This window comes from Heterocephalus glaber, unplaced genomic scaffold (assembly GCF_053883595.1).
Source record: "Heterocephalus glaber isolate CG9 unplaced genomic scaffold, H.glaber_assembly_v1.0 deba00001733, whole genome shotgun sequence".
NCBI lineage: Eukaryota > Metazoa > Chordata > Mammalia > Rodentia > Bathyergidae > Heterocephalus > Heterocephalus glaber.
In genome coordinates this window covers 18,644,835-18,670,493 of record NW_028258444.1, presented here as the reverse complement: position 1 = coordinate 18,670,493, position 25,659 = coordinate 18,644,835, and the positions used below count along the sequence as shown (strand labels likewise).

General features: G+C 39.8%; 1 protein-coding gene across 14 annotated transcripts in view; it reads right to left on the bottom strand.

The window, feature by feature from the left end:
* Positions 1 to 5,396: 5,396 nt before the first annotated feature.
* Positions 5,397 to 25,659, bottom strand: part of Spats2 (spermatogenesis associated serine rich 2) — a 94,291-nt gene continuing 74,028 nt past the window's right edge. For all 14 annotated transcript variants that reach the window (XM_087200129.1, XM_087200125.1, XM_087200126.1 and 11 more), the window contains 5 exons: positions 21,979 to 22,037; positions 12,651 to 12,760; positions 9,561 to 9,663; positions 7,705 to 7,919; positions 5,397 to 6,473 (listed from right to left, as the gene is read on the bottom strand). In XM_087200129.1, the coding sequence (XP_087056255.1) occupies positions 6,165 to 6,473; positions 7,705 to 7,919; positions 9,561 to 9,663; positions 12,651 to 12,760; positions 21,979 to 22,037 (796 nt within the window). In that variant the 3' untranslated portion in view covers positions 5,397 to 6,164. The remainder of the gene's footprint in view (positions 6,474 to 7,704; positions 7,920 to 9,560; positions 9,664 to 12,650; positions 12,761 to 21,978; positions 22,038 to 25,659) is intronic.

Genomic DNA, 25,659 nt, shown 5'->3' with positions numbered 1-25,659 from the left:
CCACTCTCTCCACCCTTTCTGGAGGTCCCCAGGCCTGCTCAGAGCCTGGCTCTCTGCCAACAAAGCCAGGCTCTGTTTTAAGATTGTGTTGTGGGGAAAATCTTGGGCTTCAAGTCAAGATACTCTAGGTTCAAACTGCAGCTCCACCATTAACCGACCAGTGTCACCCTGGGTGGAATGAGAATAACGCATCTTGAAGTGCATTCTTTCATCTGTGACATGAACCTTACTTAGCAATTGTTATTACAAAGTCCCCTTGGCCTTGTGTGCTGGGACCAGGGAAATGAGCTCAGGATGAGGCCTCCCAGAAGATTCCTCATTCCCATCAAAACATTTGGGAATTCCTTAAGACTGTCAGTCTTTGGCCACCCCTTGGCTGTCTCATTCTCTAGCTAAAATGTGAGGGACTACAGTAAACTTTAAAACTTTAAACTTTAAAACTTCAAAAGGGAATCCTAGGACTGGGGATTTAGCTCAGTGGTTCCGCGGCCTGCCCTGAAAGCGCAAGGACCAGAGTTTGATCCCAGGCATCAAAACCATGTCCCCCCCCCCAAAACAAGGGAGTCCTGGGAGGTACACAGTTTTACTTACAGCTAGAGAGACTTACATATTGCATGGCTAGGAAGTAGAGAAACCAGGATGGAAACCCAGAGTTGACTAGGTTGATAGCATTTTGCTCCAGTGCCATGCTGCAGGAGTGCTGTCCTGTCCTTAGGTAAATAGCCTCTCAAAAGGGAACAAACACCCACTTAGATGGGTGGTCAGACAGTGACCTGAAGTGAGCACCCACTGTGAACAATCACCTGGACTTCACTTGGAGGGAGACAATGCCCTTGGCCACAGCACCTCAGTGAAAGCAGGAGCTGACAAGGGACAGGCTCCGGACACCGGACCTCTTAAGAAATCTTATTTTCTCAATCTGTGTGTTCTAGTAGAACCAGAAAACAGGTTTGTTTAAAGTCAAGTTGTAGAGAAAGCTTAACTGGGTTAATTTGGAGAGCCATAAAAGGAGACCTGCCTTTTTCTGGAGAAATCAGGAGTGGGTGGTTTTTGTTCCTGGTGTTTTGACAGCATCAAAGGGGCAGGCGGGCAGAACAGTCATGCTGGTGATGGTAGATGTTTCCTCACCCATAATCTGCTTCAGATAGGCTTTCCTCCTTGGTGTGGAGTATCAAGGGAGGTACAGTGCCCTCATCACCTGTATAGAAAGGTTCCTTGGCTTTTCCCCTAGAGAGCTATGGCTCTAGCATCACTCCTGCAGACTGGTGTTGTAGTAACTGTTGAGGTCAGCTCCATCAGCACCCAGCCTGCCCCACACAGCTCTGAAAGTGGGTGAGGCTTCCCAACAGGTATGGCAGAGACAAGAAAGAAGGGCATGGCGCCACCATGCTAAAGGGATATGCACTTCAGGAGAAAAGCTATAGATGGAAGAGGGTAACTATATTTTTGATTTCCTCTTTGAAAAATAAGGTCTGTTAAGGCTAGAGACTGAGGAAGCCTTTTTTCACATGATTTTTAACAGTGCAGAAGAGACAGAGAAGCAAAGGATAGGTAAGTGAATATTCACTTGTCACAGGGTTAGACACCCAGGGTACTGTTCTGCAGCATGTAGCCAGATACTCCTAAAGTAGTTCCTCTTGTCTCTACCACTCAGAATAGGTTCAAAGATGTGATGTCATTTGCCCAAGGTCAGCTGGTCACATAGAATTAAAATCTAAGTCCTGGGTTTTTCTACTGTACAAGCCCTGGCTACCAGGCAAGGCTTCTGTGGTTAAGGAAAAAACTAGAACCATTTAGGTTGGCCTCAGAACTTAGAGGAATTCTACTCCTAGGAGTGTATCTACAGATACACTCTCCCAAGTGAGGAATGATATGTGTACTGTTCATTACAGCAGAATTTGTAATAGCAAAAAACTAAAAATCTTCACTAGGGAATGGTTAAACTAATTAGGACAAATTAACACAGTGGAATACTATGCAGCCACGGAGAGAACAGACATGTCTATAACTATCAACATGGGAGGTCTATTCTTATGATATACCTGTACTAGCACAGGAAATGTCCAGAGGCACTTACAAGCAACTTAACAGTGGTCACCCCTGGGTAGGGGACAAACAGTCCAGAGTACTACAGAGGTGTACTTTTCACCATATCCTTTTAAACTGTTTAATTTCCTTTTAAAAACAATTATTTGCATATAATACTTTTTTTAAAAAACACACGAAAAGTTCTCAGCCTCATGAGGCCAGCCTGGACTACACAGCAAGACCTTGGGAAAACAAACAGGGCCAGGGATTTAGCTCAGTGGCACCATGCCTGCCTTGCAAGCACAAGGTCCTGAGTTCAATCCCTGGTAGCAAAGAAAAAAAGAAAGAAAAGAGAGAAGGGGGGGGAGCGAGCGAGCGAGCGAGCGAGAGAGCACAAGCTGTATGCATAAGATAATCTCCATTTATATAGAGAAAAACATGTATTTTCATGTTTGGGTTTAAAAATTTTCTGAAACAGTATGTAGGGAACTTGCCAGTGATTTCTTCTAGGGACCACAGGAAAAGCAGGGGAGGACTTTTTTCTTTTTTTGGTACTGGGGATTGAACTCGGGTCCTTGCGCTTGTGCAGCAGGCAGCTAAACCACTGAGCTAAATCCCTGGCCCCAGGGGAGGACTTTTTACTTTCTTCCATGTATTCTTTTTTTTTTTATACTGAGTATTGAACCAAAAGCCTATCACTGAGCCATACCCCTAGCCTGTATTATTAAAAAACTATGCTGATGAAGCTGGGGATTTAACTCAGTGGCACTGTACCTTCCTTGCAAGCACGAGGTCCTGAGTTCAACCCCCGGTACTGGGAAAAAAACAACCTCCCCCTCACCAAAAAAACAAAAAACCAAACTATGCTGTATTATAGGTTTTTATCAAGTTAAAATGTATTAGAAATGATTGTTTGTTTGGCAGAATATTAAGTATTATAGTTTTTAAATGGCTATTAATTAGGGGCCCAGGAAATATTTGTTCATAATAAAGCCATGTGTATCCATCCCCCCTAGTGCTGGGGATTGGACCCAGAGCCTTGTACATGCTAGGCAAACACTCTACCACTGAGCTACAATTTTACCTATGAAGTCGCTATAACTGACAGAGCTGAACAACTTTTAAGTCCCACTCATATCTCTAAACAAGATATCTGCAAGGTGAAATGGAAAAGTTAATGAAAAATGGTTAGGCAGTCTTCTTTGAGAATCAGTGTTAGCTTCCCAGGATATGGAACTTTCCTTCTCTTGGGAAGCCCAGAGCTATTGTGGGCTGCACTAATCAAACTTAACATAAATCTGTCTTCTCTTCATTGAAGAAAAGTCAAGTTTGAAGGCGGGTGTAGTGGTGCATACCTGTCCCAGGTACTGTATTCAGGAGACTGAGGGAGGAGGGTCACGTTTGAGCTTAGCCTAGGCAACTTAGCAAGACCCTGGTTTTTTTTTTTTTTTTTGGTACCGGGGATCGAACTCAGGTCCTTGTGCTTGCGAGGCAGACGACGGAACCACTGGGCTAAATCCCCAGCCCTGACCCTGTTTTTTTAAAAAAAGGGCCAGGGATCTAGCTCAGTGGTTCTGCCACCTGCCTCGCAAGCGCAAGGATCTGAGTTCGATCCCCAGTACCAAAAAAAAAGCCCCCAAATAGTTGCAGAGGTAGCTCAGTGGCAAAGTGCTTGCCTGACATTCAGTCCCCCGTGCTTTAAGAAAAAATGTCAAAGTGGCATGAGATCCTAAAATGAACTATTTGAACATATGATTTAAAAAAAAAAAAAGGGCTGGGGATTTAGCTCAGTAGTTCCAACGCCTGCCTCACAAGCCCAAGGTCCTGAGTTCGATCCCCAGTACCAAAAAAAAAAAAAAAAAAAAAAAAGCCTTGAGAAGGACATGAGTGACATACACCTGTAATTCCAGCATGAAGGAGGATCACGAGTTTGAGGCCATATAGGGTTCTACAGTAAATTCAAGGCCAGTCTGGACTACACAGTGAGACCCTATCTCAAACAAAATAAAACACCCAGAGATGTGGTTTTCAGGACTGCAAAAAGGAAGGAAAAAAGTTTAAAAACCTATATATTTGTGTGTATGACATTTATGCTTTGAAAAAGGTCAATAAGGATGTAGAAGGATGTATGCTAAATTATTGAGTCACATTATCCCCAAAGAGTGGGATAGGAAGATGAAAAATTCCTTTTACATTTTGGTATTATTTGGTACTTTAAATATTACTCTTGTAACTCAAAACAAAATAATGAAAAACCACATAATTTTCAGTTTTTATGGTCATAAAAACTTTAAATATTTTTCTATAAGAGGATTTTAATTTCTACTTCAAGGCAGTTTTGACAAATATGTGACTTCCTATTTGGCTGAGTGGTTAAACAGTCTTGCCTAGACACAGGGATAGACCTCTTAATTCTTTAAGGTCACTTCAATCTCTGGATTTCCTATAAAGTACAGTAAGCAAGTATCAGAAAAGCAGGGCCTTTTCCTGACACCTATGCAGGCTGATGGTGTTGGACAAATTCCCCAAAATCAGACAAATGGCTCCTTAGAAAATGGCTTTCCCAATATTCCTTGAGTACTGGTTTCTTTACCAAAAGACAGTGTCTTTTCTCTCTCTCTCTCTCTAATCAACCAGAGCCCTGGCAGCTCAGCTTAAGCCAAAGAGCCAGGGGAAGCCCTGCAGCAGCAGCTAAGTTCTGCACCACTGCCACTTACAGTCTGGACTGGGTAGAACACATGCTGGAGAAGGAAAGCTCTGTTATTAAACCACAGAAGATGGGGGCGGAGTGGGGTGGAGGGGTCTGGCACCAGTGCCACCTGCTACAAGCAGGAGCTCAATTATACTGTTACATTCACTACTTCTGTCAAGAGATGGGGGAGAGGAGTGCCAATCTAACTTTTGGTTGCCTGAGGGAATGGTTAGCAGCTGTGGTTTTTCTAAACTGGTAGGTTCTCCTTTGCAAAGTCACCATTCTCTACCCTACAAATCCTTTCCCACAATGAACAGCTGCATTTGCTCATGCTAGCTTTCACATTTTAATCTGGTCCTGAAGCTAAGCAGCAGCGGACAAATGACTCGGGAATCAGACACCCTCATTTAAGCACAGAACAGGCTGTCCAACAGACTTCTACCTCATGAGGCCCGGAGAATAACAGATAATGAAATGAAGTCACTTGCTGCTGTGAAACAAATGTGGGAATATTTATACAGTTATTTTTATTTATTCATCTATAAAGACTGCAGCAATTTTTGATGGATAACATCTTAGATTAATGCTAATTATATTGCTATAAATTTGGTTCAGAATGAGAACAGGATTCAGGTAAGGGGGCGAACAATAACAACAAAAACTCCAAACACTGAAATAAAGAAATATGTTTTTTATAACTTTTAAAAAACTTTAATTAAATGCTATTTTCCTATAGACTTCCTTAGAGTAGTTTGCAGCCTAAGATGTGGCCTAAGGTTACAGGAAACAAGGTTTTGGACATTTTGAAGAAACTGCAGGTTAAGTTAGGATGCCAAGCAGGAAACTGAAACTCTGATTTAAGTGTCAAATCTCAGACACATTCTAGGACACAGGCAGATGCTCCAATGTTTCCTAGTGTTCTCTTTTTCACCAATTAATATTTCTCTTTTCTGGCTAATCCACTACAATATACAATCCCCTCACTGCCTCTCCTGGTCAAACTGTTGTTTAGAGGGAACCTGGCAAGCATTCATGGCTTCTACTTTTACTAAAAAAGTGACGGGTCTATTTCTGACCCACTCCTCTTGAATCATCCTCAGCAGCAGGGGCTTGTTTGGTGAGGCCTCCTTAGGCAGATGGAAGACCTAGTGCAATGTTGCTTACCCTTGGGAAACCTGGCAACAGTTGCTCCTGATTCCTGGTAGGAAGAACCAATCAGAAACAGTCTATATAACTGGGAAAGGTCAAGGGAAAAAACACCTTCCCCTCCAAAAATGACAAAGAAGAAATAAGGGCAGAAGAAACCAAAAAATATTTAGAATGGCACAAAAGGTGATATACAAAAAATTCTTTTTGTTATTAAACCTAACTTACATATTTCCTAAAGTCCAGTTATCATGTTGAATTTTATGAGGCAGAGGAGCGAGGCCAACTCCAAGTTCTCTCAAGAGTTCACAGCTTTGGGCTGAGAGGTCCTGGGTTTGCGCTGGGGGAGCCCCTTCCTGAACAAGGGTTTAGACAGACTAGGCTCCATGCTGGCTCCAGTTCCACTGGTCCCTGTAGAGTGAGCCTGGCCCCATTCACTACTGTTTCCTGGTGCCTGGGGTAGAACACTCTGATACCTGGAACCAGATGAATACCATGAGCTATTTCTGTAATGACCCACACTGTCATGTCGTTCTTGATTTGTAGAGTCATTGGACTTTCGGCCTTGTGGCCTATAGCCTTGTCCTCGTCTGTTCCCTGGCAATACCTAAGGATAAAAGAACATAATGTTTAAGGTACTCTGGCATTTTGATCTCAGTTTAGTTTATGGATATTCTGAAAGCACAGTCCTAGTATATCAAGTTTGGAACTCAGAATTTTGTCAGCCAATCTGACCTAGCCACTATATCACACTTAATGCATTTTCTACAAATCTTTCCCTAGCTTCACTCCTAGGTTCTTCACTGAAGAGGAGTTTACTTCTCTTTAGACAGGCACAGGAAGAAAGCTAACAAGGAAGACAGAAAATTCTTAGGGCTGTTACAAGATCTTTTTTTTTTTTGGGTACCGGGGATTGAACTCAGGACCTTTTGCTTGCGAGGTAGGTGCCAGAATCACTGAGCTAAATCCCTGGGTCTTTGTTACAAGCTCTTAATTGGACATATATCTTATATGTCTCAATTTTATAAATCATAAGCCATTTGTAAAGATAATGGAACATTTGGAATAATAAAATAAGCATCATTATGGTCTGCTTTGCTATACTGGATGAACCACAGGTTAAATCATGTTTCTGTGACATTTAGTACACTTGGACATCACAATCCAAAAAGCATATGGCTTATGGGATTTCTTTTTTGTCCTTCACTTCCAATGCCAAACCAGTCCTAAAGAATTACTGACAGCACTGAATGCTATTATTCTCCTCCAAAACAAGGAAAAGAAATCACAGATTATTCTTCCACTTTCTAGAGTTTGTTCCCAACCCCTACAAGGTTCACTTTTTCTTCCCCTGGCATATTTGCACTGAGCTTCTAGGGAGTTATGCTTTCAGATGCATGCTGATGAACTCCCAGTGTTTGTCTATCTTGAGATGTGTGCATGACTCTCAGTGTGACTGATTACCAACCAATACTACCTATAAAAGTGAAGATTACTGGGCCAGGGATTTAGCTCAGTGGTACCACCACCTGCCTCACAAGTGCAAGGTTCTGAGTTTGATTCCCGGTACAAAAAAAAAAAAAAAAAAGGTGAAGATTACTGCCAACATAAGAAAATTGGCAGTTCTTGGCAGTTCTTGGCTACAGGAAGGCTAAACTGTCTGGTGCTTCAGAGTATTGTATTGAATGCTTTCTCAGGAACTACTTGGCACTAGAGGGATGCAAAATAGGTATGGAACAGGAATAAAGAGGGGAAGGTAATACTGAGCTATAAGTACTTAAACTTTGACAATCAGGTGCCTTTTCTCTCTCACATGTTCAGTGTGGAAGCCAGATTACCTCCCGATGAGGCTGGCAGGGCCGGCTGCCAGAGTTTGCTGTAGCTGCAGGAGCTTCTCCTGGTGCAGAATTTCTCTTGTTAGCACTGGAAAGGCTGGAAGCAGAGGCACAGGTGGAAGAGGAAGCAGCAGAAGCATCACTTGGGCCACTCAAGGACACAGATACAACTGAGCTACATCGGGATCTGGTCGAATAGCTGTTTTTTGGGTGGGACACTGAAACAGAAATATGAGGAATATGTAATCATATGCTGGAAAAACAGTGGAAAAAGTTTTCTCTATTTTTCCATTTCACAGTGAGCAATTTAAGATAAAGTATTATCTACTTGAATAGTTATAAAGAAAAACCTGTAAAATGGGGGAAGGGAAATCTCCTCCTGCCCTCTTTTTCTGCTCTCTCCAAACTCCCACTGCTTTATAAAGGAATTCTTAGAGACAGGAGAACAATTTAAAATCAAGTTACTCATTCTCTCTTCTACCACCACTGACTAATGACTTCTTGGCATTTCCTACTACAGTACCTAAACTCCTGGCTCTGGCTCCAGCAGCTGAATAAGCCTGGGAACAATAGTACAGGCCATATGTTCAGTTTCCTATGCAAGGAACATTCTAAAGTACAGACTTTGTAAAGAAAGAAAATGATAAACAAATTAAGTCTTTTGCTAAATCTTTTTATTTATTTATTTATTTTTTGGGTACCAGGGGCTGAACTCAGGGCCTTGCACTTGCCAGGCAGGCACTATGCCACTGAGCTAAATCCCCAGCCCTAAATCCTTTTTAAAAAGTTTGAATAATTCAAGGTAAAAATAATCAAGATCAGTTTAATATGAATAGAACTAGTCTTTACAACAAATGTGTATCTTGCCAAATTTCTTTCTGCAAAAATAACCCTAAACCCAAAATATCAATCTAACTGAAAAATACTAATATTTTCAATTCAAATGTCAGAATTCAGTGGTTTAAAACTACTCCCCAGACTTTTTTGTTGGCTTCAAGCCTGGACTAATGATGAGTTTACAATCAGGGTCCTAAGGCTAACATTTCACTTAAATTTTACTTTATTTTATTTTTTGTAGTGTGGGTATCTAACCCAGGGCTTCACATATGTAGGCCTATGCTCTGAGCTACATAACCCCTGGTCCAACATTTCACTTTTACATGAGATAGAACAGTGGAGCTGAGCTCAGAGCATGGTTGACCACAAATTCTCACTCTGAGACACCACACCCTCCCCCATCTTTAATGCTATTATTTAAAAGCCCACCAGCCAGATGCAGTGGTACATGCCTATAATCTCAGCAGTCTGGTAGGCTAAAGCCGGAAGATTACAAGTTCAAACCCAGCCTGGGTAACTTAGCAAGTCTCTTTCTCAAAATTAAAAGTTAAAAAAGGACTGGGGATATAGCTCACTGTGAAGGCCTGGAGTTCAATCCTCAGTATCACAAATACACAAACACATACATGGGGCAAAGACACAGACACACAAACGCACATGCACATACAAAAAAAAGGACTATTATGTGCCAGGCAAGGTAAGTATTATCTCTTATCTCCATTTAAAGAGAGTAAAGTGAGGTTCCAAGATATCAGTGTCCAGGAAGGATTCAAACTTGGTCTGATTCCAGAGTCCCATGTTCTTTAAACTATATATCATAACCACTCAACTCAGCAGAGAATAGTAGAAAAAGAGAATTTTATACGAAAAGGAGCTTGGTAAATATCCTCAGAGTTTAAAGTACACTCAGAGTTGCTTTTCATAAAAACAGACAAGAGGCACTGAGAAGCTCAGAGGAGAGGCACATCAGTCGCTCATTAACAGTGGATGGCTGCATGGCCCAGAACCTCTCACCACCTCACCTTGTCCAAAGGAATCAATGCTCTTCTTCAGAGTCTCCACATCACAGGTAAACCGAGCTACTCGTCCCAGATCCTCATCATATTTACGTTCGCTAACAAAGTGCTGGAGAAAAAGCAAATAAATGTCTCCAGGTTAGACAAACACTGTACAGTGAAAGTACAACTTACTTTATACAGGTGAAGCTTTTTTTTTTTTTTTCGGGGGGGTGGGTGTGGGGTCTTGCTATGTAGTTCAGGTTGGCTTTGAACTCACTATCTAGCCTGCACTGGCCACAAACTTGCTGCCTCTGCCTCCTGAGTACATGGATTAAAGGTGTGTGCCACCACAACAGGCCTAAAAACAGCATTACGTATTTTCAAGTTTCTTTTTTCTACTGCTTCCAAGTTTACTAAGTGACTGTCACATTACCAATGCTGAGTGATCAAACAAATTCACTCATTTTCTCAAGGGCCCAAAGATAAGTTTGGAAATATTATGGAATGGTACATGATGGTCAAAGCCCAGCAGGTATAACTAGAAACTGTAAGAAAGGCAAAAGGAGAGAAAGTTTATAGTAGCAAACCAGCCTCCCACTATTGGCTATTCTCCATATTGTTGCATTTTATACAGAAGCAGGGGCGGCAAGATGTTCATAAGCTATGACAATGATCCCATTTAGATAGCTGATTTGGCGTTATTCAATAGGAACTTCTTTAGGAAACTCACTTCATGTCTATCAAGTAGAATTTCATAGTCTTTGAAATAGGAACAATTTCATGAGATGAAAAATTATTCATGTGAAAAGTCAACTTTGCAAACAAGAAGAGTATATGCTGCAAGTGATTTAATCCTTTTAAGCAGAGTGAGTTGAGAAGTAATCAAACCCTTGGGTCAAAAGCTATACTACAGAAATTGTGGAACTAGAAATATGTCAGGAATAAAGCGCTTCTGGGATCTATTTCAATAAACAATGCCTAAGGTAGTTTGGAATCATTTTTCAGATGAATCAAATAGAAAAGTTAAGGGCCTAGATATAATTTGGAAGAACTGAACTGCTCAGAGCAGTCCTCTTAACTGGGGGTGGTGTACTCCCACACTGAATGTATCAGAATCCTTGGGATGCATCCAGAAACGCTGACAGGGAAAGGGGAGAAAATTATCTCCAGGCCTTGAAGTTCTAAAGCTTCTGAGTATACTGAGGCTATGAAAGCACAAGAACTGCTTATAACAGCCTTCAGACATGTAATATCAGTCTGAGATTAATTCTGAAACAAATTCTAGGATTTGTTGAGCCAAAGACATAATAAGAGTGATGGAAATAAAAAAAAAAAAAAAAAAAAGAGAGAGTGACGGAAATAAAATGATCTGGAAATAAGACATTTAAATTGCACAGCACCCACTTTAGTATGCTGAAAACATGGGAGAAAAACAGATCCTTAGTCAGCCTGCAGAAATATTTCTAGCAGCTTTTCAGTCACGTAGGAAGGAAAACAGATGAAGCCTATGAGAGCCAGAATTCTCATCTAATTCCAAAGGGGTTTCCGGTTTCTCCCAGATAGTTGAATGAGACCAACTGTCATTAATAGGAGGAAGACAGTCTATAAAATTTTGTAATACAGTTTTTTTTTTTTTTGTAATACAGTTTTAATTAAACGGGAAATGGTAATTTAAAATTAGTGTTGTTTGGCATGGTGGTGCACACCTGTAATCCCAGTATTCAGAAGGCTGTGCAGGAGGACTGCTGTGAATTTGAGACCAGACTGGGCTACATAGTGAATTCAAGGCCAGCTTGAACTATATAGCAAGAACTTGTGTCAAAAACAAACAAATAAACAAAATTTCTTTTCTCCTTAGAATCTATTTTACCCCAGTAGATTCTAAAGGGAAGGAGTGAGAGGACAGTAAAACTCAAGAGGTTTGTATTGCACACTGGCTCAGTGACAAGGACCCCTGAAAGATTCTAGGTGATTTTTCACCTATGTTTATTTTTAAAAAGCTATTTGAAGTCTTTGTAGCAGTGTTCCTCTCAAATCTGGCCATAAAGCATATGTATTCAGAAAGATCAGAAGCCAAGGGCTCAGGGGTAGAAAAGGCCAACTCCTCTTGTTAATACAGTTTATGAACAATTACTTACACCTCCAGTGTCTATAACTATCCATTAATACCCCAACATCTTGGGTTCACATGTTTAGTCTCAGTGACATTGTTCTTTTTATAAGAATTTTAAAGGTATAAATGTAAGCTAGACATGGTGTGTACTCCTGTAATCCCAGCACACTCTGAGAGGCTGAGGCAGGAGTTTCAGTGAAAACTGACAACTTAATGACTTTAACAAGACCATATCTCAAAAAAAAAAAAATTAAAAAAAGGGACAGGGATGTAGACAGTGTGAAAACCCTGGGTTCAATCTCCAGTACTGCAATAAATAAATAAATTTAAATAAATAGTATGAATGTTAAATCCCAGTAATCTTTATAGATTATATCTCAAATTGTTAATTTTTCCTATAAAAAAAGAAAAACCCCAACCAAAGAATTATAGCATATGCCTGTAATGCCAGCACTTCAGAGGCTGAAGCAGGTGGATCACTGCAAGTTCAAGGCCAGCCTGAACTACATACTGGGACCCTGTCTCACCCCACACCAAAGAATTACAGTATTTACCCTAAAAACATAGGGAGGTTTGAAGCAGGTTATTATAGCGTGAGGAACAGAGGTGTGGGAAGGGTGGAGTAGTGGTAAAGTGGATGGAGAGAATCAGGTTAAAAGTTATACAGAAATCCAAGCAACATATGGTGGCAGCTTGATCATGATGTGCTGGTGGAGATGAAGAGAAAAGGTCAGAACTGAGCTGTAGGAGGAGGTCAAATGGACAAGGTCTACTGATAGATTTAATGTGGGAAATGGAGAAATGTCCTAAGGTTTTCAGCTTGGACAACTGGACAGATGACAGTACCACTTATAGAAAGAAAAGGAACCTGGAAGAGGGCCAGGTTTGGAAAGGAAAGATCATGAGTTCGATATATTACATATGGCCATGAATTATGGAGTTTTGCTACTTTACTTTAGTCCCTGAGGGTGAGAAGAAAGGCAGAGAGAAGGAAGTTCTACCTTTATATCAGCTCTGAGCTCAACCAATTGCTCCTCTGACATTCGCACAGCCACATCGGTCATCTTCTTTAGAAGCTCTGCTTTCTTTTGTCGGCTGAGTAAAATGTCCACTGTAGAGGAAAAAATATGCATCTTATGTTGCTACTAAATAGGATAAAGAAAAACTAGAAGTCTAACCCTTATAGTATCTGTTTGGATACCCAAGGATTTAGTTGACCATCCATCCAGAAAATGAAAATACCAAAAGCCCAGTTTCCACCTTCTGGAGGGTCTCTGAAGGCAGTTTTTATGAATCACAAAGACTCATAAATCATTTGCCATTTTTATTTATTCTCAGTCAAAAACATTTTATCAGGAAGCGTAGAAATTAAGAGAGGAATATGTGCACATGGTAAAAATTCATCTGGAATAAATGGGTATAAAATGAAATGAAGTGTCCCTCCTACTTCTGATTTTGTGGCCACTCCTCAGAGGGAACCACTGTTACTAATTTCTTACACAAACTTCACTTTCAATATTGATCAGTTTTTTGTTGCTGGGACAAAATACCTGACATACACAGGAGGAAGGGTTTATTTTGGCTCAGTTTCAGAGGTTTCAATCCACAGTCAGCTGGCCCAAGATAGAACATCATGGTGGAAAGGTGTGGTAAACAAAAGCTGTGGACCTCATGATAGGCAGGAAGCAGAGCACAGAGGAACCAGAGAGGAAGGGACCAGTGTCCCCAAGGTTACAACCTCACCGCCTCCACAGCCACCTCTACAGAAGTGTGCTTAGATGTCTCTCAAGCCAATCAAGTTGACAATCAAGGTTAACTATCACATTATCTATGTATATCCCACATACTGTTCATCTCTCTCTTTTCTCTCCCTCCTCATGAGTCGATCAAATACAGGATTCTTACTTTACTTTAGTTTTTTTCTTGAGACAGGGTCTCACTTTGCAGTGCAGGCTGGCCCTGAACTCCCAGAAACTCTCCTGCATCAGCTTCCCAAGTGTTGGGATTACAGGCATGCAGCACCATCCCTGGCCTTCTTTTACTTCAGTTATTTTTACTCCTATCTTGACGTTCACTCCTTATTCATACATCTGGATCACCTTTATTCAGTAAACTACTCTGTGGACACAGTACAGGTGTTTATCACATTCCCTAATGATGGATATTAGATTATTACATTCTGTGTATGTGTATGTATATGTTTCATTTTACTCCCCAGGTTGGTCTCCAAGTCCTGAACTCAAGTGATTCTCCCACCTCAGCCTCTCCAGTGTTGGAACTACACGAATGCACCGCCATTCCTGGCTTATTACACCCTTTAAAAATAACCTTCTCTGGCATGCTACCTGATGTAGTACTCAGCTATGCCCATGGTAGACATCAGAAAAGAAAAAGATCTCCTGTAGGCAATCAGCAAAAGAAATACTCCTAGGAAGCAGAACCAGGGGCTATAAGATGAATCACCCAATGAATCTTTATCACCAAATCAGACTCTGCTATTCCTGTTCAGCAGGATTTGATCACCGCTTTTCCAAGTGAAATTTTTACTTAGAATTATTCTCTTCTTTCTTCACCTGGAGGTAGGGGCATTTAACCACAACATTTACTCACAACATGAAACCTGATGAAAGATCTGAAGTTACTCAGAAGACTTGGCCTTTGAGCCCAATAAACTAACTAGATGAGACTTTGCAGATGCTGCCATTTAGAAGAAGGTAGGTATGTTCTCATTTTAGAAAGAAGAGAGATACTGAGTAACTGAAGGGGAGGACTGTAGCAAAAACTTGTTAGTTGACATTCTCCTTTTCTTCCCATCAGAAGTCCAATGTTGCCAGGTACTAATGTGCTTAGTAAAAACCCGCATTTTCTATAGATAGGTCATGTGTTCAACCACTGGGATATAAGCAGAACTCACAGGGCAGGAGGTTACAGGAAACCTCTTTTCAAGGAGTATTACTTAGCAAGTATGTAAGATTTTGCCCTTTGACTGAAGCCTTCCCAGTTAGCTTTTCACCAGAAGCACATTAAGGATGGCTGAATACAAGGACAGAGGAAGCTGGGATCCTAATTCATCTCAGAGATGTCTTAGGCTGAGGATTTAGCTCAGTGGTTTCGTCCTCTGCTGCGCAAGCGCAAGGACCCGAGTTCGATCCCCGGTACCAAAAAAAAAAAAAAAAAATCTCAGAGATGTCTTACCAAGCTTTGGATCTTTTCACTTTTCACCTCTAAATAAACACATTTATTTAGGCCCCTCTGTTGCATGCACTCAAACTCATCCTCTAACTGATAAAGATAGAAGCCTATATACTACTGAGAAATTAGCCAAATTTACGTTGGAAAAATCAAAATTTTCAGAGCTTCATGGGGTATTAAAAAGCTGAGTTCAGGGGCCGGGGATTTAGCTCAGTGGTTTTGCCGCCTAATGCACAAGTGCAAGAACCTGAGTTTGATCCCGGGTACCAAAAAAAAAAAAAGCTGAGGTTGGGCCGGGGATTTAGCTCAGTGGCATCACCGCCTGCCTCGCAAGCGCAAGGTCCTGAGTTCGATCCCTGGTACCACAAAAAAAAAAAAAAAAAAAAAAAAAGCTGAGTTTGCTCAGTAAGTTTGCTTAGCCCACCTGCTACACATATGCCACATATGGGTTGCCCGTACCTATGTCGGGTTAACTAATCAGGCCACACTTTCCCAGTAAGTCAGGGACATGCCTACAAAAGTTTCTTACCACCAAAGTCCAACAGCTACAGCTGCCGGCTACTGGTCTAGTTCCCAAGATAAAAACCTATTTGCTATTTGGATCAACTTCAGTTTTTCTTAGCTCCAGCATCATGAGATTTTATGATGAAATTAAGGAAGTGTGTTGAGTAAAGATTTCTGCAAAGTAATCAGATAACTTAAAAGACTTACTTATATGATACTGGAAAAATCACATTTTTACCAAACAACAAGTATTTTTAAAGTGAGATGTGGTGGTACACATCTGTAATCCCAGCACTCAGGAGGCTGAGACAGGAAGATCTCTGTGAGTTCAAGGGCAGCCTGGGTTACATAGTGAGTAAAAACCAGCCTGTATTACACAGTGAGAACCTGTCTAAAAAAAAAAAAAAAAAAGAAAATTAAAAAGGAGGAAGAAGAGGAGAAGGAAGAAGAAAAGAGGAAAAGGAGGAGGAGGAGGAGGAGGATGGGAAGAAGTATCTTCATTTATGAAAAAAAGTTTCTTCTTTCAGATAAGACTTCCCTAGATTGCTTACAATGTCTTTTTACTGGTATATTTTACATATACATAATGATAACACTCATCATAGGGAATTGGTACCTGTACATGATATATCTTGCTTCTTTTTTTCCCATTCCCCTCTCCTCCCTTCAACCCCTCTTCCCTTATTTACAAAAACTTTACTTCCATTTTTTTCCTTCTATTTTCTTTTCTTGTCCCTTCTTTCCTTTCCCCCTTCCTCCTCCCTTGTTCCCCTTCCAATCTGAGTATTTTCTTCTCATTTCCCAATATTTATTATACATTTTGGTCCTTATTTACACTTTTGATTTCTCACACCAGAGAAACAATGCAGTATTTAAACATGCGTGTCCAATTTATCTCACTTAAGAGTGTGGTCTCAAGGTGCATCCATTTAACTAGAAATGTCTCAAGCTTATTCTTCTATATGGCAAAGTAGTACTCCATTGTATTAAAAAAACCACATCTTTATCCTTCAACGATTGATGGGCATTTGGGCTGTTTCCAAGATTTAGCTATAATAACTGTGCCGCTATAAACATGGGTGTGGATATACAGCTGTGTATTGGTGCTTTTAATACTTTCGGGAAGATCAGGTTGCCTACAATTTAATATATACATTCCTATTATTACCTAATTCAGAACTTTGTTTTTTTTTGTTTGTAGAAGAATCTTCACTAAGTGTCTGTAATCTCTTAACCTAGCCTTTTTTTTTTTTTTTTGGTACCAGGGATTGAACTCAGGACCTTGCGCTTTCGAGGCAGGCGCCAGAACCACCGAGCTAAATCCCCGGCCCTCCCCACTTTTTGGTTTTTTGAGAGAGGGTTTCACTTTGTAGTGCAGGTTGGCCTTGAATTCATGGCGATCTTCCTGCTCAGCATCCTGAGTACTGGGACTACAGGTGTATACCACCATGCCCAACTCCTAGCCTATTATTTCTATTCTTACCAATTTAAGGGCAGGTGAAAAGAAGCTGTCTACCTCAAAGGGTTGATATGAAGATCATATATGAATGTGTATGAAAAAACTCTGAACAATGAAGTACTATGAACATGAAGATAACTTAATAAAATGCTAATGTGTAACGAAGATCCACCTTCTTCATAGTATTTCGAAAGGAGTTACTGCATTGTATCACTAAAGACCAGCATTTTCAGGGAGAAAGGACATAAAGAAATAAAACTGATGAAGTCCGGTAAAACTCTGTAGCTCTGAAGACTGGCCACGTGTTGATAACTAGTTGAAGCCAATGAAAGCTCATATCAGCCTATTTGAAATGTTTGGAATTTTATATAAAAGATAAATTAAAAAAAAACCTCCTCAAAAATGAAGACTATAGGGCCAGGGATTTAGCTTAGTGGTTTCACCGCCTGGTGCGCAAGCGCAAGAACCTGAGTTCGATCCCTAGTACAAAAAAAAAAAAAAAAAAAAAAAAGACTGCATTCTTACTAGGTTTAGTTTACTTGATGCTTCATTTTCAAAAAATAGCTGAACCTATCAAATTTAGAAATTGCAAGATATACTGCTCAATGTAAATGCAATCTCCCCTATGAATTAAACTTACAATAGGCCACAATGAACTCAGCTCAGAGCTTCCAAGCTGTCTTTCTGGCCATGACCACAGGCACAAATGATTTAACTGAGTTATCATCTCAACCTGGCCTATTATTTCTATCCGTATCAATTTAAGGGTAGGTTAAAAGAAATAACCTTCTTAATTCTAAATCTGGCATTCAATATAGGAAGATAAAACTTGCTACCGAAAAACCCTGTCTATGACACGGTTCAAGTTGCAGCTGGTATTTTTCATGTAGCTGCATACATTTAACCTAACAATTAACAGAAATAATGAGTATTAGATATCGGGTTCTTCCATAGAAAACCCCATAACTCACCCAAGTTAGATTCCAGTCCTCCAGACTAAGCTTTCAAGGACCTTTGGTCATGATGCCCTAAACTCTCACTTCACTGCCTTTTCCCTTACTCGCTGATTACAGACACTGAGTGAAGACGAAGTACAAATAGAAAACAAAGAAAGTTCTGAGTTAGGCAATGACAAGAATGTATATATTCAACTGTAGGCAACCTGGTGAAGTCTTACCTGATTATGGTAAAGGTTTTTTGGCTATCCAGACAGAAAAAAAGCCCCAGTAGAACTGTTTAATCAGCAGCTGGGCATGGTCACGCACACCTGTAACCCCAGCACTTGGAAGGCTAAGGAAGGAGGACTGCTTTGAGTTCAAGGCCGGCCTGAACTACACAGTGAGACAGTGTCAAAAAACCCCAACAAACTGTTTAATCTGTGGAGGGAAAAACAAAATAAAACGAGACTCAGCCAGGCCTGGCAGGGCACAGCTGATCCCGATTATTTGGGAGACAGAGGCAGGAGGATCACAAGCTTGAGGCTAGCCTGATTTAACTTAGTGAGACTTCTCAAACAAAATTAAAAGGGCTGGGCTGGTGATGTAAAAGCATTTCACTAATAGCACTTAGTGGCAGAGTGCTTACTAGCATGTTTGAGGCCCTGGGTTAAATACCCAGCAATGTAAAAACAAACAAACAAACAAACAAACAACAAAATCAACAAAATCCAAGCACTTGTAGGATACTTTATTTTCCTAAGGTTGATAGTTTGGTGTCAGACACCAGGAGGCAATCTCTTAGGTTGAACTCTATATTCAAAATATTTTTGAAATATTAAAAAAAATTTTTGTTTAGGGGCCAGGGATTTAGCTCAGTGGTTCCAGCATCTGGCTTGCAAGTGCAAGGTCCCGAGTTTGATCCCCGGTACCAAAAAAAAAAAAAAATTGTGCGTGTGTGTGTGCTGGGGATTGAACTCAGGACTTTGCACTTGCGAGGTAGGTGGTGGCACCACTGAGCTAAATTCCAGCCCTGAAATATTAAAATTTTAAAGGGCCAGGGATTTAGCTCAGTGGTGCTGCTGCCTGCCTCACAAGTGCAAGGTCCTGAGTTTGATCTCTGGAACCAAAAAAAAAAAAATTTAAAAATATTTTAAAAACAGATTTTTATAAAATTTTCTCCTGGAATGACTCAAATGCCAGCACAATATAGATGCTCAAAACTGACTAACTAAGCCTAGCGTGGTAGTGTACACCTGTAATCCCCATACTCTGAAAGGGTGAGCCCAGGGGATTCTAAATTTGAGCCAGCCTAAGCAATAAGTAACTTAATGAAATGCTGTCTCAAAATACAGAATAATCCAACATCTATTTATGATTAAAAAAAACCCCTCTGAAATGGAGAAAACTTGAAAGTTCCTCTAAAATTGGGAATAACACAAGGAAGTCCACTATATCGCTCCTGTTTAATATTGTACTTGGAACTTCAGCAAGAGCAATCAGGCAAGAGAAAGAAATAAAAGGAATATATACAGGAAAGGAAGAAGTCAAGCTATCCTTATTTGTGAATGACATGATCCTTTATATAGAGGGCCCCAAAATTCCAGCAAGACTACTAGATATAATAAACAAATTAAGTAGGCAGCAGGATATGAAAAAGCAACATACAAAAATCAACAGTGTTTCTGTACCCCAATAATGAACCCATTGAGAAAGAAATTAGGAAAACAATACTATTCATAATAGCTTCAAGAAAAATTAAATACCGCCAGGTGTGGTGGCACATGCCTATAATTCCAGAACTCAGGAGGCTGAGGCAGGAGGACTGCTGTGAGTTTGAGGCCAACCTGGGATACCCTGTCTCAAAAAAAACCCACCTGAGCAATTGGTCTAACAAAAGAAATGAAAGATCACTATAATGAAAAGTATAGTACTCTAAAAAAAGGAGGTGAAAGGCAATAGAAGAGAAGGATATCAGAAAATGGAAGATATTAACTTTTCCTGCATAGGCAGAACCAATATTGTCAAAACAGCCATACTTCCAAAACTGATACATAGATTTAATGAAATCCCAATCAAAATACCAACAGCCTTCCTCACAGAACTACAAAAAACAATCCTAAAATCATACAGAACCAGAAGAGACCCAGAATAGCAAAAATAATACTGGGAAACAAGAGCAAAGCAGGAGGCATCACAATTCCAGACTTCAAGTTATATTACAAAGCTACGGTGACAAAAACAGCATGGTACTGGCACAAAAACAGCCATGTGGATCAGTGGAACAAAATACAGAATTCAGAAACAAGCCTAGGCATTTAGTTATGTGATCTTTGACAAAGAGAACAAAAATATACACTGGAGGAAAGATAGCCTCTTCAAATGATGCTGGAAAAACTGGCTATCCACATGCAGAAGATTGAATTTAGACCCTCTATCTTTTAGCTTCTACTAAACTAAAATCAAAATGGATCAAAGATCTAAATGTTAAAATGAAAATCTGCTGGAAGATAAAATAAGTAAAATTCTTTCTGGATGTGGTCGTGCACATCATCATTCAGGAGGCTGAGGAAGGAGGATCACCATAAATTTGAGGTCAGCCTGGGCTACATAGTGAATTCAAGGCCAGCCTGAACTACATAGAGAGACCCTGTCTCAAAAAAAAAAAAAAAAGTTAAAACTCTTGAAGACAGGCAACATGGGCAAGGACATTCTGAACAGAACCCAACTGCACAAGAAATAATATCAAGAATCAACAGATGGAATCATATAAAATTAAAAAGCTTTTGCATAGCAAAGGAAGCAACCAACAGAGTGAAGAGATATCTTATCGAATGGGAAGAAAATTTTGCCAGCTACACTTGGACAGAGGATTAACATCTAGAATAATATAAAGAGCTCAAAAAAATTAAATCCCTTGGGCCAGGGATTTAGCTCAGTGGTGCCACCACCTGTCTCAAAAGTGCAAGGTCTAGTATCAAAAAGAAAAAAAAAATCAAATAAGAACAAATGGTTGAACATGGTGTCACACACCTGTAATTCCAGCATTTGGGGGACTGAGGCAGAAGGATTTGCCTTGAGTTTGAGATCAGTCTGGGCTACAAAGTGAGTTCAAGGCCAGCCTGAACTACATAGCTCCTGTCTCAAAAAAAAAAAAAAAAAAGTTGGAAAGGCTGTAGGGTAGAAATCAGTATGGAAATTCCTCAAAAACTAAAAATTGAAATTCCATTTAACCTAGCAATTCTACTTCTAGGTATCTTTCCAAAAGAGTTAAAGATATCATATTACAATGATACATGCACACCCATGTTTACGGCATAATTCATAAAAGCTAAATCTTGGAAGTAAACTCTATGTCCATCAGATGAATGGATGACAAAACTGGGGGTATTTATACATAATAGGGTACTATTCTGCTATAAAGAAGCTTAAATCTGAGTCATTTGGATGAAAATGGAAATATCCTGAGACCATAACGTTAAGTGAAATATGTCAGACACAACAGTTTAATTTTTTGTTTTGTTTTTTGTTTTTTTGGTACCGGGGATCGAACTCGGGTCCTTGTGGCTTGCATAGCAGGCGGCTAAACCACTGAGCTAAATCGCCGGCCCAATTTTTTGTTTTTTTTAAAGAAAAATCTCACTCTGTACTTCAGGCTGGCCTTGAACTCATTATGTATTCCAGGCTGGCCTCAAAACTGTGGCAAAATTGCAGTGATGCCAGTGATGCCTCAGCCTCCCAGGTGCTGGGATTATAGGCATGTACCACCACACCCAACCAAAAGCTTAAATATTGAATAGTTTCTGTTATATGAGAAACCCAAAGTACAAATAGAGAGCAAAATAAAAGACAGACAATAGGAAACAAGGAGATAGACCTTTTTGGAAATGGGAAAGGGGCCAAAAAAATGGAGGAAAAGGAGAGGAAGGGGATAAAAAGAATTAAGATACTTTATGTACAAGTAACAACTCCCTATGATGAATGCAATCCTTATGTAATGCAAATATGTCCAAATAAAAATTGAAACAAAACAAATAAACAAAAGAGCTGGGGATGTAGCTCAGTGCAAAGGCCCTGGGCTCAATCCCCAGTATGGCAAAGAAAAAAAAAAAGACTAAATATACATATAAATTCTTATAGTAGTATTCATACTGGGCTTCTGTTAAAAAGGGCTGGGAGGCAGGAATCTACTATTTATATAACAGCTAATTCCTTTAATTAAAGAACAAATTATCTTACTTGCTTCAGTTTTCACTTTGTCCATTTCAGCCAGCAATGCCACTTCTCGATCCATTAAACTGGAAAAAGATGACAAAGGAAAAAATTTTTAATCAGAAATTCCAACATATTCGATCCCCAGTACCAAAAAACAAAAAGAAATTCCAACGTAAAAATAGCACATTATTGGGCCTGGGATTTAGCTCAATGGTGCCGCTGCCTGCCTCCCAAGTGCAAGGTCCCAAGTTTGATCTCCGGTACCAAAACGAAATAATTAAAAATAGTACATTATTAAAAGTGAAAGAAGATTGGTGAATTTGTTCACTAAACACATACTACAAAGTAACGCTATGGATCACATGAAAATTCTGATGTCTTACTTTCAACATGGACTATTTTAGGGATTTCCAATAAAATTAGACCCAATTCCTCTTTATTGCTATGTATTACATAAACCAGTTGCTAGAAGTCCAAGAGTTGAGAACCAGTAGATGGCAGCAGCAAGCTACAAAATGTTTCTTAGTTTTGCTAAACCAAGTCCTTGTGAAAATTACTTTTCCACATAGGTAGTCACATACTTAGTACATTTTGGTTTCTAAAATTTGGCAATTTTGCTTATAATAAATTTTATCAGAAAATATCCCTGATAGGGTAGTGACGGTGAACTTTTTAGGGCTTTCAATAATAACAAAAAGCCAGCTGTGGCGTGGGTGCCATAGGTTCACCACCACTGTGCTAGGGCATATTTATCCATGATTAGGATTTGTGTATCTTCAACAGCTAATCATAGTTGCATCAAGTTAGAAAAGAGTCAAAGCTGATTTCTTCTTTTTTTTTTTACAAAGCTGATATCTGATAAACATTTAATATTCATCTGGAAAGAATGGAATCAGAAGTTGTTGGTAGGGTGTACAGAAAAACATTAAATGGGAAATCAGAACGTTTTCTAGTGCAAATGTAAATGATTTGTAGGTAAAGCTTTTTCTGTGTCCTTATAAAAAGGCCCACAATCTTCAATGCATACAAAGATAGCTGGCAACCTTAGTATGAATTCTCTGGATGCAAATAATTTTCCTGGGTGATGTGAGAAAAATATCTAAAAGTCTGATATCTATACAAACATGAAATATTTCCACTTTCTTTAAATTATGAGTTCATTCTGATTTCTCCTTTTGAATGGAACTATTATCACAGTGTTAACAAAAATCCACTCTTGCTTCTGGTTGTAAAAGCAATTATACACACATATTAACACCAATTCAATTTAGCTCAGTATGTAGTTATGTTAGTAGTAGTAAATACAAACACTACAGTATGAAACATACAAAAATACGTAAGGCAGGGTCATTTCCTCAAGGAGCAAAATTCTTTCTAGAGAAGTGCCAGAGAACACAGTATTGATAATCATTATGCATGGCATTAATAAAGACTTGTAATAAACAAATTTCACTGGTATGTTAATCCAAAAGCATCAGAATGGAGAAAAGACACAACTATTGTGGGGTAGCCATACTTTGCTAAGAAAGTATTCCCAAACCTTGCCAATATTTTGCTCCAAGAACTCTAGCAGCATTTGGAATACCTAAAAGGAAAAACAAAAGCACAACTGAGATAGGAGCTGCCAGGCCTACAGTTTTACATTACTTCTCTTCTGTTGCCAAGTCATTTGAAGATGTGTCCACCAGATGACAAATTCTTTGTCTCCGACAAAGCTTGTAAAATATTAAAAGACTTCAACAAATACACACTTAAGCTGTTTGCTGCTTACAATCTTTATTATTCTTTTTTTTTGGTACTGGGGATCAAACTCGGGTCCTTGCACTTGCGCAACAGGCGGCAAAACCACTGAGCTAAATCCCCGGCCCCTTACAATCTTTATTATAAAAAGTGGCATATCACATGAGCTGTTCAGCAAGTAAATTCTGCATAAATACAATCACATTTTTGTGACATATGAGCTAATTTGTTATGACTCTTTTTCCCTGTGAGAATGAAAAAGTAGCATCTATATCAAACTTGTGCTTCTTGACTGACTTATAAGTGATCACAAGAAACTCATAGGGCAGTGCGTAGGCAACATATGAGCCCTCCATTAAAAATAGTTTACATTTCTACACTAAAGATGAATAAAAGCAATAACCATTCTATTTCTGCTTGTCATGTTGCTATCTACCATGATGTTGGCCCAGCATTAAATAGAGGACCTCCTGGTTAACTGGGGGTGTTGGGATATTTTCTCTGTGAAAAGCTTGGTCAGTATTTATAATTTTCCACTACAATTTTCACAGGTCTTTAAAACACAAAAATGAAGGGCCAGGGATTTAGTTCAGTGGTTCTGTTGCCTGCCTCAAAAGCCCAAGGTTCCGAGTTCAATTTCAGATACCAAAAAGAAAAAAAAAGCTGGGGATTTGGCTCAGTGGTTCCATCATATGCCTCACAAGTGCAAGATCCTGAGTTCGATCCCCGGTACAAAAAAACCCCCACAAAAATGAATAAATGTTCAAATGTGATAATGACATTTTTTTGTTTTGTTCTACAGTACTGATGATTGAGCCCATGGCCTTTACAATGAGCTATATCCCCAGCTTTTTAAATTTTAAGACAGGGTCTTGCAAAGTCCCTAAATTTTCCAGGCTGAGTTTGAACTTGTGATCCTCCCAACTTCAGCCTACCAGAGTGCTGGGATTAAGGCAAGCACCATCATGCCTGGCTAAATGTAATAATAACTCTTAATAAAAAATATAACATTGCTGGGCATGGTGGCATATGTCTGTAATTCCAGCACTCAGGAGACTGAGGCGGGAGTATCACTTTGAGTTCAAGGCCAACCTGAAGTACACAGCAAGATCTTGTCTCAAAAACAAACAAACAAACAAACAACAACAACAAAAATATATATATTAGTGTACACCTGTAATTCCAGCTACTTGAGAGGCTGAGGCAGGAAGATCACAAGTTTGAAGCCAGCCTAGGCAACTTAGCAAGAACCTGCCTCAAAAATGAAAAAAATAGGGCCGGGGATTTAGCTCAGTGGTCCCGCTGCCTGCCTTGCAAGTGCAAAGACCCAAGTTCGATCCCCGGTACCAAAAAACAAACAAACAAACAAACAAAAAAATAGGGGCCAGGGATTTAGCACAGTGGTACTGTGCCTGCCTTGAAAGCCCAAGGTCCTGAGTTCAATCCCTGATACCAAAATGAAAAAAAAAAAAAAGAAAGAAAGAAAAAAATAAGAGGTGTGGGATATAGCTTAGAGGCCTCTAGGTTCAGTCTGCAGTACTTCAAGGAAAAAAAAAAGCATACTGAATTAATACTTTTGTGGTTGTATAGCAGTGCGACCTGTTATTACGGTTATTTGTTGTTGCTTGTTTTTTGTTTTTATTTTTTTGAGACAGGGTCTTGCTATGTAGTTCAGGCTGACTTTGAACTCACTATGTAGCCCAGGCTGGCTTTGAACTTGTGGCAATCCTCCTGCCTCAGCCTCCTGAGTGCTGGGATCACAGGGATGAGCCACCACAGCCAACCATTGTTTTGGTCTTTGAGACATGGTCTCACTATGTTGTTCAGGCCGGCCTTGACTCACTGCAATCCTCCTGTCTCAGCCTCCCAAGTGCTAAGATTATGGGTGTGCACCACCATTACAGGCTGGTCATCTGTACTAATAAAGCAAAGCATTCAGGGATGACACCTCATCATGTCTTCCAA